Source organism: Coturnix japonica, chromosome 7 (assembly GCF_001577835.2).
Source record: "Coturnix japonica isolate 7356 chromosome 7, Coturnix japonica 2.1, whole genome shotgun sequence".
Taxonomy (NCBI): Eukaryota; Metazoa; Chordata; class Aves; order Galliformes; family Phasianidae; genus Coturnix; species Coturnix japonica.
Window position 1 is genome coordinate 13662320 of NC_029522.1, and position 15641 is coordinate 13677960.

The 15641-nt window shown below is 40.3% G+C and overlaps 1 protein-coding gene across 1 annotated transcript in view; it reads left to right on the forward strand.

The window, feature by feature from the left end:
- Positions 1-13473, forward strand: part of TTN (titin) — a 239816-nt gene extending 226343 nt beyond the window's left edge. Inside the window, exons 291-302 of the mRNA XM_032445727.1 lie at positions 180-482; positions 764-1066; positions 1177-1761; positions 1913-2218; positions 2309-2608; positions 2849-3424; positions 3525-3830; positions 3921-4514; positions 4637-10581; positions 10666-10819; positions 11768-12061; positions 12197-13473. Coding sequence (XP_032301618.1) covers positions 180-482; positions 764-1066; positions 1177-1761; positions 1913-2218; positions 2309-2608; positions 2849-3424; positions 3525-3830; positions 3921-4514; positions 4637-10581; positions 10666-10819; positions 11768-12061; positions 12197-12495 — 9965 coding nt within the window. The 3' untranslated portion in view covers positions 12496-13473. The remainder of the gene's footprint in view (positions 1-179; positions 483-763; positions 1067-1176; positions 1762-1912; positions 2219-2308; positions 2609-2848; positions 3425-3524; positions 3831-3920; positions 4515-4636; positions 10582-10665; positions 10820-11767; positions 12062-12196) is intronic.
- The last annotated feature ends 2168 nt before the right edge of the window (positions 13474-15641 follow it).

The following is a 15641-nucleotide window of genomic DNA, read 5'->3' on the forward strand; positions in this document are numbered from 1 at the left end:
TACTGAAAATTTGCAGGATTATTTCATTGGCCTCGTTTGTAAATTAGTTTTATATTTTTTTATTAAAATCAAATTTGATATGATGTTGATACTATGTTATCACTCATAGTACATTGCATATTTCTCTGTGTAAAATGATTTGATGCTATTTTCAGTAAGTCTGTGTTCTCTTTTTACAGGTATCCCTGGCCCTCCTGGCACTCCAGAAGTGTTTGATGTCTCTCGAGATGGTATGACGTTAACTTGGCATCCTCCAGATGATGATGGTGACTCACAGATTACTGGTTATATTGTAGAACGCAAGGAAGTGAGAGCAGATAGATGGATTCGTGCAAATAAAGTTCCAGTCACTATGACTCGATATCGTTCCACTGGGTTGGTTGAAGGATTGGAATACGAACACCGCATTACAGCAATCAATGCAAGAGGTGCTGGGAAACCTAGTCGTCCTTCCAAGTCTGTTGTTGCCAGGGATCCAATTGGTAAGTTATTTCCTACGTAGGCTAAGCATATTATGGCAGAATGGAATGATCCTACTGAAAGTCACTCTTTCTGGTAATTTGGAAATTTACCTGTGTACATTTATGAAGAGCAGATGGGAGTCTGACTGGAAGAAACCAAGAAAAACATTTGTGAAAATCTTTTATTCCAAGTTTCCCTGTATAAATCCTATGACTTCATACGAATTGTATGCTGGAAGTTACGTGTTTTAAATCTTCATAAAGAAGATCTTACTGAGCCCTCATATGGTCTTCTCTTCCAGCTCCTCCAGGGAAACCTCAGAATCCAAGAGTCACTGACACCACAAGAACATCTGTCTCTCTGGCTTGGAGTCCACCAGAAGATGAAGGTGGCTCTAAAGTCACTGGCTACTTAATTGAGATGCAGAAGGTAGATCAATTTGAATGGACCAAATGTAATACCACTCCCACCAAGATTCGTGAATACACTTTGACACACCTACCACAAGGTGCAGAGTACAGATTCCGTGTGCTAGCTTGTAATGCTGGTGGGCCAGGAGAACCTGCTGAAGTGCCAGGAACGGTCAAAATAACAGAAATGCTTGGTAAGACACTTCACATCTTAAATCCTACTGAAAGCTGTCCTAAAGAAGTATTTAGCTAAAGCATTTGCCTGTAAAATGCATATTGCCTGAGATGTTGATTTTCTTTACAGAATATCCTGACTATGAACTTGATGAAAAATACCAGGAAGGTCTCATGGTAAGACAAGGTGGAGTTATCAGGCTTACAATACCCATTAAGGGTAAGCCCATCCCGATATGCAAATGGACAAAAGAAGGACAGGATATCAGCAAGAGGGCCATGATTGCAACTTCCGAAACTCACACAGAACTTGTGATCAAAGATGCAGAAAGAGAAGATTCTGGCACCTATGATCTGGCACTTGAAAACAAGTGTGGCAAGAAAGCTGTGTATATTAAAGTCAGAGTGATTGGCATTCCAAATCCACCAGAAGGGCCTCTTGAGTATGACGATATACAAGCCCGTTCTGTCAGAGTAAGCTGGAGACCTCCTGCAGACGATGGCGGGGCAGATATACTAGGTTATATTGTCGAGAGAAGAGAAGTACCAAAGGCTGCCTGGTACACTGTTGATTCTAGAGTAAAAGGAACATCACTGGTAGTGAAAGGTCTAAAAGAAAACGTGGAATATCACTTCCGTGTTTCTGCAGAAAATCATTTTGGCATTAGCAAATCTCTCAAATCTGAAGAACCAGCAGTACCAAAGACACCTCTGAGTAAGTCCCCATTTTATATTTTTTAAAACTTTTTGTAATGGTTACTGCTTACTTACTACAATACGCTTCCACAAGTGAAATAGAATGAGCATATAGTTGAATGCTATGGTCTTATTATTTCTACTAATTACGTTCTTGTCATTATTTTCAGATCCTCCAGAGCCTCCAAACAACCCGCCTGAAGTGCTTGATGTCACAAAGAGTTCAGTTAACTTGTCCTGGTCCAGACCTAAAGATGATGGTGGTTCTCGTGTAACTGGGTACTACATTGAACGTAAAGAAACATCTACAGAAAAATGGGTCCGGCATAACAAAACGCAGATCACTACTACAATGTACACAGTCACAGGACTTGTTCCAGACGCTGAATATCAGTTCCGTGTTGTTGCTCAAAATGAAATTGGTGAAAGTGAAGCAAGTCCTGCTTCTGAACCAGTCGTATGCAAGGATCCATTTGGTAAGAAAATGTTTGCATTAATAGATCTTGTGAAGAACAATTTAGTAATTTGGAAAAGAATTTAATTTCTGTATATCTTGCAATTTTCAGACAAACCAAGCCAACCTGGAGAAATTGAGATCACTTCAATATCCAAGGACAGCATTACAATAGAATGGGAACGACCTGAAAGTGATGGTGGCAAAGAGATCCTTGGCTACTGGGTTGAATATCGACAGTCTGGAGAAAGCACCTGGAAAAAATGCAATAAAGAACTCATCAAGGACAGACAGTTTACAGTAGGAGGCTTATTGGAGGCCACCGAATATGAATTCCGTGTTTTTGCAGAAAACCAGACTGGCCTCAGCAGACCCCGAAGGACTGCTATGGCAGTGAAAACTAAATTAACGTGTAAGTAAAAAATACACTGTTGAATTTGCTGCAATACTGCTGTGATCTCGTGTGTCATATACCACAGTGCCTCACTGAATATGCTTTACAAATTATTTGCCAACATGACTGTCCTAAGGCACAGTCCAACTGTTCACATGTAAGAGGCACAAGTGTAAATGAATGTTACATTTCAGTAACATAATAATAGAGGAATATTTTGGATTAGTTATCATTATTTTTATTTTTTCTTTCTTTTAGCTGGAGAAGCACCTGCCATAAGAAAGGAAATGCAGGATGTTACAGCTAAACTGGGTGAAGCAGCTCAGCTGACATGCCAGATTGTTGGGAGACCTCTTCCTGATATTAAATGGTACCGCTTTGGCAAAGAGTTGGTGCAAAGTCGAAAATACAAAATGTCATCTGATGGACGCAACCATACGCTGACAGTATTAACAGATGAACAAGAGGATGAAGGTCTCTACACTTGTATGGCTACCAATGATGTCGGAGAAATTGAAACTAGTGGCAAGCTGCTGTTGCAGGCTTCTCCTCAGTTCCACCCTGGCTTCCCATTGAAAGAGAAATATTATGCTGGTGCTGGTGGCACTCTCCGCCTTCACGTCATGTATATTGGCCGACCAGTACCAGCGATAACTTGGTTCCATGGCAACAAACCTCTGAGAGGATCAGAATCAGTCACTATTGAGAACACAGAGCATTATACTCATCTTGCAATTAAGAATGTCCAGCACAAAACTCATGCTGGGAAGTACAAAGTGCAACTCAGCAACACATTTGGAACAGTTGACACTGTACTCAATGTGGAAATACAAGGTAAATAATTCTATTTTCTGTGTATTTGTGGAATATTTTCTAAAATACTGAGTGGCAAAAGAAAGAAAGAACTAAAAAGACACTGCTTTCTGTTTCACAGATAAGCCAGATAAACCAGAAGGGCCAATCGTTATAGAATCTGTACTGAAGAACTCCGTAGTGATTAGCTGGAAACCACCAGAAGATGATGGAGGTGCCATGATAACAAATTACATCATAGAGAAACGTGAAGCCAAGGAAGGAGCAGAATGGGAACTTGTGTCTTCAAGCATTTCAGGCACAACTTGTAGAATTGTTAATCTAACTGAAAACGCAGGCTATTATTTCCGTGTTTCTGCTCAGAATACATATGGAATTAGCGAAGCACTGGAAGTCTCATCAGTTGTCATTATGAAGCCTCCATTTGGTAAGTGCACACTGAATATCCAGTTCAGTATGCCTCTGTAATTGCTACGGAAAGTTCACTTCAATGTTTCAATCTTTTTATTCTTTACAGAAAAACCAGGACAACCTGGTCAGCCAGTAGCAAGTGCTGTCACAAAAGATTCTTGTGTTGTCTCATGGAAGCCACCTGCGAGTGATGGAGGTGCAAAGATCAGAACATACTATCTCGAGAAGCGTGAGAAGAAACAAAACAAGTGGATTTCTGTAACAACAGATGAAATTCGTGAAACCGTATACTCTGTGAAAGACCTTATTGAAGGCCTTGAATATGAGTTCCGTGTAAAATGTGAAAATCTAGGTGGCGAAAGCGAGTGGAGTGAGGTATCACAACCAGTCATTCCAAAATCTGATGTACCAATTCAAGCTCCACATTTCAAGGAAGAACTCAGAAATCTGAATGTGAAATTTCAAGCTAATGCCACATTTGTCTGCAAAGTTACTGGTCATCCTAAACCAATCGTCAAATGGTACAGGCAGGGCAAAGAGATCATGTCAGATGGTGAAAAGATCAAAATACAGGAATTCAAGGGTGGATACCACCAGCTAATCATTACAAATGTAACAGATGATGACGCCACAGTATATCAAGTTAGAGCTACAAATCAAGGAGGATCAGTGTCTGGCACTGCCTCTTTGGATGTTGAAGGTAAATGAAGGGTCTTGATTCCCGAGACACGTTCTCTTTAAATTTTGAGTGGTTAGATTATTGATGCTCTTCTCAGGTGCTTTTGCTCATGTGTTGTTTTTTTCTTTCTCTTTTTGTTCCAGTTCCTGCAAAGATTCACTTGCCCAAAAACCTGGAAGGTATGGGAGCCGTTCACGCTCTCCGAGGGGAAGTAGTGAGCATCAAGATCCCATTCAGTGGCAAGCCTCCCCCCGTGATCACATGGCAGAAGGGACAAGATCTCATTGATACTAATGGACATTACCAAGTCATTGTTACAAGATCATTCACATGTCTTGTTTTCCCAAATGGTGTTGACAGAAAAGACGCAGGCTTTTACATTGTTTGTGCCAAAAACAGATTTGGAATTGATCAAAAAACAGTTGAATTAGATGTAGCTGATGTGCCTGATCCACCAAGAGGTTTGAAAGTAAGTGACATTTCAAGGGATTCAGTCAACTTAACCTGGACTGAACCAGCTACTGATGGTGGGAGCAGGATCATAAACTACATTGTTGAGAAACGTGCTACAACAGCAGAGCGATGGATTCGTGTTGCACAAGCTCGTGATACACGATATACAGTAGTGAACTTATTTGGCAAGACCACCTATCAGTTCCGTGTAATTGCAGAAAACAAGTTTGGCCAAAGCCAGCCTTCTGAACCTACTGATCCAATTATAACAAAGGAAGATAAGACTAGAGTAATGAACTACGATGAAGAGGTTGATGAGACCAGAGAAGTCACCACAGCTAAAGCTGCTCACTACTCTACGAAGGAACTCTATGACAAATACATGATTGCAGAAGAGCTTGGACGTGGGCAGTTTGGCATTGCACACCGCTGTGTTGAGGCAGTTTCAAAGAAGACTTACCTGGCTAAGTTTGTCAAAGTAAAAGGTGCTGACCAAGTTTTGGTAAAGAAAGAAATTTCTATTCTAAACATTGCTAGGCACCGAAATATCTTGTATCTTCATGAGTCATTTGAGAGCCTAGAAGAACTGGTCATGATCTTTGAATTCATTTCGGGAGTTGACATCTTTGAAAGAATCAGCACAGCTTCATTTGAACTGAATGAAAGAGAAATAGTGAGTTATGTACGCCAGGTCTGTGATGCACTAGAATTTTTACATCGCCACAGCATTGGACATTTTGATATCAAACCAGACAATATTATTTATTTCACAAGAAGGAGCTCTGTAGTTAAAATTGTCGAATTTGGTCAAGCCAGACAACTGAAGCCTGGAGACAGCTTTAGACTCCAGTTCAGTTCACCTGAATATTATGCACCTGAAGTACATCACCATGATTTGGTCAGCACAGCAACTGACATGTGGTCAGTTGGCGCTCTAACGTACATACTTCTGAGCGGCATTAATCCTTTCATTGCTGAAACAAATCAACAAGTTATTGAAAATATTCTAAATGCTGAATACAATTTTGATGATGAAGCATTCAAAGACATAAGCATTGAGGCCATGGACTTCATCGATCGCCTGTTAGTAAAGGAAAGAAAAGCTCGAATGACAGCTGCTGAAGCACTTAATCACACATGGCTTAAACAGAAAACAGAAAAGACCAGCACTAAAACCATCAAGACCTTAAGACACAGGCGTTACTACCACACTCTAGTAAAGAAGGAGTGGAACACAGTTGTGTCAGTCGCCCGTATTTCCTGTGGAGGTGCAATTAGATCTCAGAAAGGTGTAACAGTGGCTAAAGTTAAAGTTGCTCCAATAGACATCGGTCCCCTTGCTGGGCAGATAAACCACGCTGCTGCAGAAGAAGGAGGGCATGCCAAATATGTGTGTAAGATTGAAAACTATGATCAGTCCACACAGGTCACCTGGTACTTTGGTATGAGGCAACTAGAAAACAATGAGAAATATGAAATCAATTATGAAGAAGGTGTGGCAACGATGTATGTCAAAGATGTTTCTAAATCAGATGACGGGACATACAGATGCAAGGTTATAAACGACTACGGTGAAGACAGCTCTTATGCAGAACTTTTTGTTAAAGGCGTGAGAGAAATGTCTGAGAACTACAGATGTAGAGCTGTTAGGAAAGTGAAACGCCGAGTTGATGCAATGAGGCTTCTAGAGCACCCACCAGAATTTACTTTGCCTTTGTATAATCGCACTGCATACGTTGGAGAAAATGTCAGGTTTGGTGTAACTATAACAGTCCACCCAGAACCTCGCTTAACGTGGTTCAAGTCGGGCCAGAGAATCAAGCCTGGTGATGACGATAAGTATACTTTTGAATCAGACAAAGGTCTTTACCAGCTCATCATCAATAAAGTCACTGAAGAGGACGATGCGGAGTACAGTATTGTAGCACGCAATAAATATGGGGAAGACAGCTGCAAAGCTAAGCTAACTGTGATTCCACATCCACCTCCAGCAGATACTACACTGAGGCCAATGTTTAAAAGACTGCTGGCCAATGCCGAATGCCAAGAAGGCCAAAGTGTCAGTTTTGAGATCAGGGTATCTGGTATTCCAAAACCGACACTGATGTGGGAGAAAGACGGTCAACCTCTATCCCTTGGTCCTAACTTTGATATAATTCATGAAGGTTTAGATTACTATGCTTTGCATATAAGAGATACTTTACCAGAAGACAGCGGTTATTACAGAGTTACTGCTACAAACAGCGCTGGATCTACAAGCTGTCAGGCTTATCTAAAAGTCGAACGCTTGAAATATGTCAAGCGTGAGTACAAGACTGAAGAAGAGCGGGAGAAGCATGTACAAAGGCAAATTGACAAGACCTTAAGAATGGCAGAGATCCTTTCTGGGGTTGAAGCTGTTCCATTGACACAAACTGCACAAGAGGCTCTCAGAGAAGCTGCTATTTTATACAAACCAGCTGTCAGCACTAAGACTGTCAAAGGTGAATATGAAATCAAGAAAGAAGAAAAGAAGGAAGAAAGAAAACTTCGTATGCCATATGAGGTTCCAGAGCCTCGCAAACATGTGCGCACTACTCTTGAGGAAGATCAGACCATTAAACACTTTGTGCCTCTGTCAGATATGAAATGGTACAAGAGGCTGCGAGACCAGTATGAAATGCCAGGAAAACTTGAGAGAACTGTTCAGAAACGCCAGAAACGCATACGTCTTTCCAGGTGGGAGCAATTCTACGTGATGCCACTGCCACGCATTTCTGATCAGTATAAGCCTAAGTGGCGCATACCGAAGCTAACACAAGATGACCTCGAAACTGTGAGACCGGCACGTCGGCATACACCATCTCCAGATTATGAATATTACTACAGGCCAAGGAGGCGGTCACTCGGTGATTTATCTGATGAGGAATTACTCCTGCCAATCGAGGACTATTTAGCCATGAAGAGAACTGAAGAGGAAAGACTGCGCCTTGAGGAAGAGCTTGAGCTAGGCTTTTCTGCTTCCCCACCAAGTAGAAGCCCCCCACGCTTTGAGCTGTCTGCGCTTCGGTATTCAACTGCAGGAGCACAGGTCCAATCAGAGGAAGAAAGAAAGAGAGAGCTGAGGTATTCCAGCTACCATATCCCAACTAAAGCTGACACAAGCGCAAGCTATGCAGAACTTCGTCAGCGCTATGACAGGGCTGCCTACAGACCCCCCAAACAAAAGCAAAGAATAATGGCTGAAAGAGAGGATGAAGAATTGCTCCGTCCTGTCGGTGCTACTCAACGACTCTCTGAGTACAAGAGTGAGCTGGAATATATGGCAGAGGAGGAAAAGAGCAGACTGAGGAGAAGGAGGGAAAGAGAAATAACTGAGATCACATCAGAAGAAGAAGAAGAAATAGAAATGGTGCAACATGTCCACAGGGAATTTTCACCTCCTTCCAGATTACTAAGGAGGAGAAGATCCCTTTCTCCAACTTACATTGAGTTGATGCGCCCTGTATCTGAATTAATTAGACCCCGCTCACGACCTCCCGAGGAAAGTGAAAGAAGATCCCCAACACCAGAGAGAACTCGACCGCGGTCACCTAGCCCAGTTTCTACTGAAAGATCGCTCTCTCGGTTTGAGAGGATGGCAAGATTTGACATTTTTTCTCGATATGAGTCCATGAAATCTGCTTTGAAAACACAGAAAACTATGGAAAGGAAATACGAAGTCCTAACTCAACAGCCTTTCACCCTTGACCATGCTCCTCGCATCACCCTGAGAATGCGCTCACACCGTGTGCCATGTGGCCATAACACCAGGTTCATTCTGAATGTACAGTCAAAACCAACTGCTGACGTGAAGTGGTACCACAATGGTATTGAGCTCCAGGAGAGCAGTAAGATACATTTCTCGAATACCAGTGGGGTATTAACACTGGAGATTCTTGACTGTCATATTGATGACAGTGGAACGTACAGGGCTGTATGCACAAACTACAAAGGTGAATGTTCTGATTATGCAACGCTAGATGTTACTGGAGGAGATTACACTACATACTCTTCCCAGCGGAGAGACGAAGAAGTACCAAGGTCAATTTTACCTGACCTGACAAGAACAGAGGCATATGCAGTCTCATCATTTAAGAAAGCATCTGCTACAGAAGCGAGTTCCTCAGTAAGAGAGGTCAAATCAGAAGTGTCAGCAACAAGAGAGTCGCTTTTATCATATGAACACCACGCTTCTTCTGAAGAAAAGATCAGTGCCTCTGAAGAAAAATCACTGGAAGAAAGGACTGTACACAAGGCATTTAAGAGCACTCTGCCAGCTACGATCCTTACAAAACCACGGTCAATCACAGTTTCTGAAGGCGAGACTGCAAGATTTTCCTGTGACGTTGACGGTGAACCAGCACCAACAATAACATGGGTTCGCGCTGGTCAACCTATTGTTTCTTCCAGGCGCTTCCAAATAACACGGACGCAGTACAAGTCTACTTTTGAAATTTCTTTGGTCCAGATTTCAGATGAAGGAAGTTACACCGTTGTGGTGGAAAACTCTGAAGGAAGACAGGAAGCGCACTTCACTTTGACCATTCAAAGGAAAAGAATCCCTGAAAAAGCAATTACGTCACCTCCAAGAATCAAATCTCCTGAGCCTCGTGTAAAGTCTCCAGAGCCAGTTAAGTCTCCTAAGCGAGTGAAATCTCCTGAACCCATCAGTACCCCCTCAAAAGCCAAGTCACCACCTGGAGACAAAATAGCACCAGCAGAAAAAGTACAATTACCAACTGCTTCTCCTCCAAAGATAAAGGAGCAACTGAAAGCAGAAACCCTTGGAGATAAGGTAAAGTTATCCTGCGCAGTTGAAAGTAGTGTTTTAAGTGTCAGGGAAGTGGCTTGGTACAAGGATGGAAAAAAACTGAAAGAAGACCATCATTTCAAATTTCACTATGCAGCAGATGGCACATATGAGCTCAGAATCCACGACCTCACAGAATCCGATAAAGGAGAATATACTTGTGAAATTATGGGAGAAGGAGGTATTACAAAAACTAACTTCCAGTTTACCGGCCAAGTATTTAAAAACATCCATTCCCAGGTGCGAAGTGTATCAGAAACTCATAAATCAGTTGAGAAAGGAGACAAAGTACTTACTGTTTCTGCCCAGAAGAAATCATCAGTTGCAACTGAAGAAAAAGCAGCAATTGAAGAAGTTATTAAAAAGTCAATTGTTACTGAAGATGTCAAAGAATTGAAAGCAGAAATTAGAACCTCTTCGACTCAAATGACCGTGTCTGAAGGGCAGAAAGTGACTCTGAAAGCCAACATTCCTGGTGCCTCTGAAGTAAAATGGGTGCTAAATGGAATGGAGCTAAGAAATTCAGATGATTACAGATATGGCATTTCTGGAAGTGATCACACACTAACTATCAAAAAGGCTAGTAATAAAGATGAAGGTATACTCACCTGCGAAGGTAAAACTGATGAAGGCATTATTAAATGCCAGTATGTGCTTACCTTCTCTAAAGAGCGTTCAAATGAACCGGCATTTATCATGCAGCCAAAGTCTCAAAATGTCAATGAAGGACAAGATGTGTTGTTCACCTGTGAAGTTTCTGGTGATCCTTCTCCTGAAATTGAATGGCTTAGGAATAATCAACCTGTAAGTACCAGTTCAACATGTTCACTTGAAAACTTAGGAATCTTCATTGAACTGATCTTAATGAAACAATTTTATCCTCTACAGATTGCTGTTTCATCACATATGAGAGTGACTCGCTCTAAAAACACTTATTCTCTTGAGATTCGAAATGCTGCAGTGAGTGACACCGGAAAATACACAGTTAAGGCTAAAAATTACCACGGGCAATGCTCTGCTACAGCATCTTTGACTGTTTTCCGTAAGTTCATTTTCCGCATCTTGTGTTGAGATTTATCAGATTTTGTTGCTGTGGTATGTCTACTAAAATGATTTTTGATTAAAGCCACCGGCAAGGTTGATACAGGTATTTTAACAGGTTTCTATTTATTACTGATATACCCATAAAACTAAAGACCTTTAGAAATTGTCTTTAGAAATTAAATTAAAATTAGAAACCCTCATAGCACCCACAGAAAAGCATGCAGATGCTCTTTTGTATCCCTAGATGAGCATTAACAGGAAAGCTGTGAACGTTTCTTCTATGCTAAGACCTTGGTGCTGGCAAGTACTTTTTCCTGAACTACTAACAGAACTTCTTCCAACGAAACAAAATAATTCTGCAGTTGAAAATTGTTAGAGTAACTTAGCCACAAGTTAACCAGATTTAAGATTTTGACTGTACAAGGACATCTGTGTTCCTAGCACCAAGGGGTTACTATGATTTGCCTGGATGACTGTGCTTGAGCTTAAAGGAAAGCTGCAGTAGCTGGTCCGTTTCTGCTCTCTTTGATAACTACAAGAGTGCAGTGACGTCTAGAACTTCTAGTAAGATGCTTGTGAAGAACTCAGAAATGTTCCACAACTTCCACAATTATGAACCAAACACACAATTTCTAATTCTGATAATGGCTGTATTAGGAAATAGTTTGTTGACAGTCTGTTTCTTCTTAAGCATGTCTTTCCCTTCCATTTGATGCATCTTAGCCACCATTCTGTTTCCTAATCGTTTCATTTCCAAATTATCATTTGTAACTTGGACATCTTGAATCAAATGATTTTACACAATTGTATTCTCCACTGCAGTTTTCCGGTGAAAGCAAACTAAGCCATGCTGTCTGTCCGTTTGTTTCTGAGAAATTAACCACACAGACTGCATGACTTCCTTAGTTAATGTGATGTTATTGGTTTTTCCTTCTATGCTCCTCAGCTCTAATTGAAGAACCTCCAAAAGAGGTAGTATTGAAGACAAGTGGCGACGCAAGCATGCACGAAAGTTTTTCTTCTCAGTCCTTTCAAATGGCTGCTTCTAAACAAGAGGCTTCATTCAGCAGTTTCAGCAGTAGCAGCATGACTGAAATGAAATTTGCAAGCATGTCTGCCAAAAGCATGTCCTCCATGAAAGAATCCTTTGTAGAGATGAGCTCCAGCAGTATTATGGGGAAATCTAGTATGGCTCAACTGGAAAGTTCAACTAGTAAGATGCTTAAATCAGGTGTGAGAGGTGAGCAATGCAATTACTAGTAGAGTTAGTGCTTTGAATATCATGAAATAGTCCTTAAGTAAACCCACTACACCTCACAGGGGTTTAGTGGAAACAAGCTAACTAACTTCACGTTTCTTCCCCTGTTTTGTAAAGGAGTACCACCAAAAATTGAAGCTCTGCCATCTGACATCAGTATTGATGAAGGAAAAGTTCTCACGTTATCTTGTGCTTTTTCGGGTGAACCTGCTCCTGAGATAACATGGTACTGCAGAGGGAGAAAAATTACCAGTCAGGACCAGCAAGGCAGATTTCACATTGAAACCAGCGAAGATCTAACCACCTTGATCATCATGGACGTCCAGAAGAATGATGGTGGAATTTACACTCTGAATTTAGGAAATGAATTCGGTACAGATTCTGCCACTGTGAATATTAATATTCGATCAATTTAGAAAGCTTGATTTGTATAATTTACACTTGTCTTTTTACAAGTGATTCCTTTATGGACTGATCTGTAAATATTAAAAAAAAAAATAATATTTTTGTACCTACCTGAATGAGACAAAGTCCAGAGATACACATTATGACTTATAGTCATTATTGACCTAAGAATTTTAAACACTTTTTTCACTGACATGTACATACTGTATATAGCCGAAGTTAACGGTTATGAAGTTTTGTACCATTTGTTTTATGACATTTTGAAACGTAACTTTTGGAATTAACAGTTGGTAGGAGAAAGTTTCCTAGCAAACGACTATCCTGCTCAACATTTAACTAATTTTTGTGCCTCAACTCATTGTTGATGTCTAAGAATGCCTCAACAGGTAGAGAGGCTCCCTGTTGAAGATTACCTACAACCAAAAGAGGATACTGTGCATAGTATTTAATACAAGCACAAATAATTATGTTGTATCAGAAATGTAAGGCACTGGTGATATTTACAATTACCCTCCTGTAAGTATTACTTTAATGTTTTACATTGGATCTGATTATGTCGTAATTTCCATGCCTGACTGACAATTTCTGAACAAAGTGCAAGCGGCCAGCACTTTGTTCGCCCATTGTTTGGGTGCTGCTTCTGACACACTGACTGCCTAAATGGCTTTTAAAAAGTAACATCACCTGGCCATCCCCATAATCTACAAAGCCATTAAGGTACTCAAGTGCAGCAGCAGTACCAACTCTTGGAGGTTACTAGGGTGCAGTGATTGAGTTTGTGTAGTAGTATTAGACACTTAGTAGTCCCTTACAGGCAACTAAGCAGTGAACCACAGTTTGAAAATAAACTGTTGTTATAACATCAGATATTGCCCTGCACTTCAATATGCTGTAGTTCTTCTAATGTAGTAGTAAATCTAATTGTTAGATGTTGAACCTCCTTGAGATAGAATTGTTCCTTTGAAATAAAGCATGCTATCTGCACCTTATGGTCTGTGTTTGTTTGTTTTGGGTTTTGTTTTTTGGGTTTTTTTTTTTCATTTTGTTTTGTTTTGTTTATTTAAACTTCACTTTTTTCGATAGAAAAAAAAATAATTATAAACTAGCTGGGAACTACTCATAGAACAATGAACAGTGATACCACATTAAAGTTAGCAAAAGCAAGAAAAGAATGTCTCAGCTGAAGGAAAAAACATGCCTAGTTGTGTCCTCACAGCAAGGGACTTGCTTTGTGCAGCGAACAGTAAGATACTAAATAACTTCAAGGCCCACGCTAGGTCAACCTGCATTGGTTACGATATCAAGCACCATTATCCCACTCACAAAACAGACCTTGCTTCTTAGTAGGCTATGCTAGCTTAGTGTGGTACAGCTCTAAGAGGACTATGCTTCTGCTAGACTCCTGTAATCACCCATGGAGCAAGCTCAGCATTGCAAGGGTAGAGTTAGGTCACATAGTCAGAGACAAAATGACCTGAAGGTAAGCTCATTAATAATAAATGGAGTTTAACATACAAAAAGCTACATTTTGGATCACACCAAGATCCAGACATTTGGGAGTGATGGAAATAGGAGCATTTAGAAACCACGAAACAGAATCTGAATGTGTGGTACTTTCTCTTAGGGACAGAAGTAAAAGAGAACAACAAAAATACGGTTCACTACTGGAAATTCAGTCTTCAATTGTCTCTACTGAATCTAGACATTTTTACTTGATCAAGCTGAAAGCAGCTGGTGTGGTAGCGTAAGCAAGTTAGTTCTGTCTGCAAGCACATCTAAATTTAAGCAGATAACTAACTCGTATGCCTAAAATAGGATTTAAAGCAATGTACTAAGAGGATTTGCTGGAACACAGTTTAAATAGTTAGCTTGACATGATGCTGAACCTGCATCTGCAAGACAACTGAGCAAACAGTAGAACTGAGCATCACTGATAAAGTCAGTCTCCTTCACTTTCATAAAGCACTGCCCAACACAACAGCAATTCTCATGACTAAGCAGTCTGAATAAAAATAAGAAAATAAATGTCCAAAATTATTTACTTCTTCTATTCAGAGAGAAAACTGGAATTTTTAACTGTACAGGCTGACATTTGCTCTGTTAAAAGGTAAGACCTATTGAACCACAGCACCAGACTCACAAAACTATCCTGCCACCACCATGTCAAAGCATTTAGATTTCGTGCTTCTGGATCCTGACGCAGGAGGAAAAAATCCTAGCAAAGATCGGTGAGCATGTTTTTAAGTGCAGGCCAGTAAACTTATTTTCAGCTTATTATCATCTGATGTTAGAAACTTCAGAGCTAAAAGTCATCAACCAGAAAATACCGCTCTTTGCCCAGACAGACAGAGCATGATTTCATCCTCTCCATGACAAGTACTGCAAAAATTCCATTTGGTTTCAGACTTAGCTCTTCAGAAGCAAGTGAGATCAAAACTAGATATGCTATTCACATAACTTACTCTGAATATCAGCTCTTAATTCTCCACCAGAAAGAGATATAATACAATTATGCATTTAGCTCTCCCCTGGACCTGGAAGCAAAAATATATGAGCATTCAGCTTTAAAAAAAACAAATCTTACTACACATGGAGCACTCTGGTTCCAGCTAAGTACCATCTTTCAGAATTAAAATGTTGCCAAAAGTACAATGGCATATCATCCGATTTCACATACTAAAACACATTTTAGGATTTCATCCATAGAGCGAAAGGTACATTTAAAAAAACAAACAAACAAACAAACAAACAAAAACCCCACAAAAATAAGCTGATTTACCTTTAGCAAGAACATGTTGCACATATACTAAAAGATATCATTCCAGCTTTAGTCATGTGGAAAAAAACAATAGAGGAGTCCTGAAGTAATTGATTACAGGAAACCGTTATACTTAAATCTAAGCATTACAACTTTTATCTAACCAATCATACCTAGAATATTTACCAGCAGTATTTTATACACTGACTTACAACTACATGCACTGATCAGTCTCAAGAAAGTTTTTGCAAAGAGTCCAGACTATTTATTTTCTCTGTAGTAGCTGAAAGTCAGAAATAGACTCCCATTAACATGACATGCTCTTAACATAGGAAACTCTGGAAGAAACTTGAGTGAAATTTCAGTAAGCAGCTCTAAACCACTGTATATGATTCAACA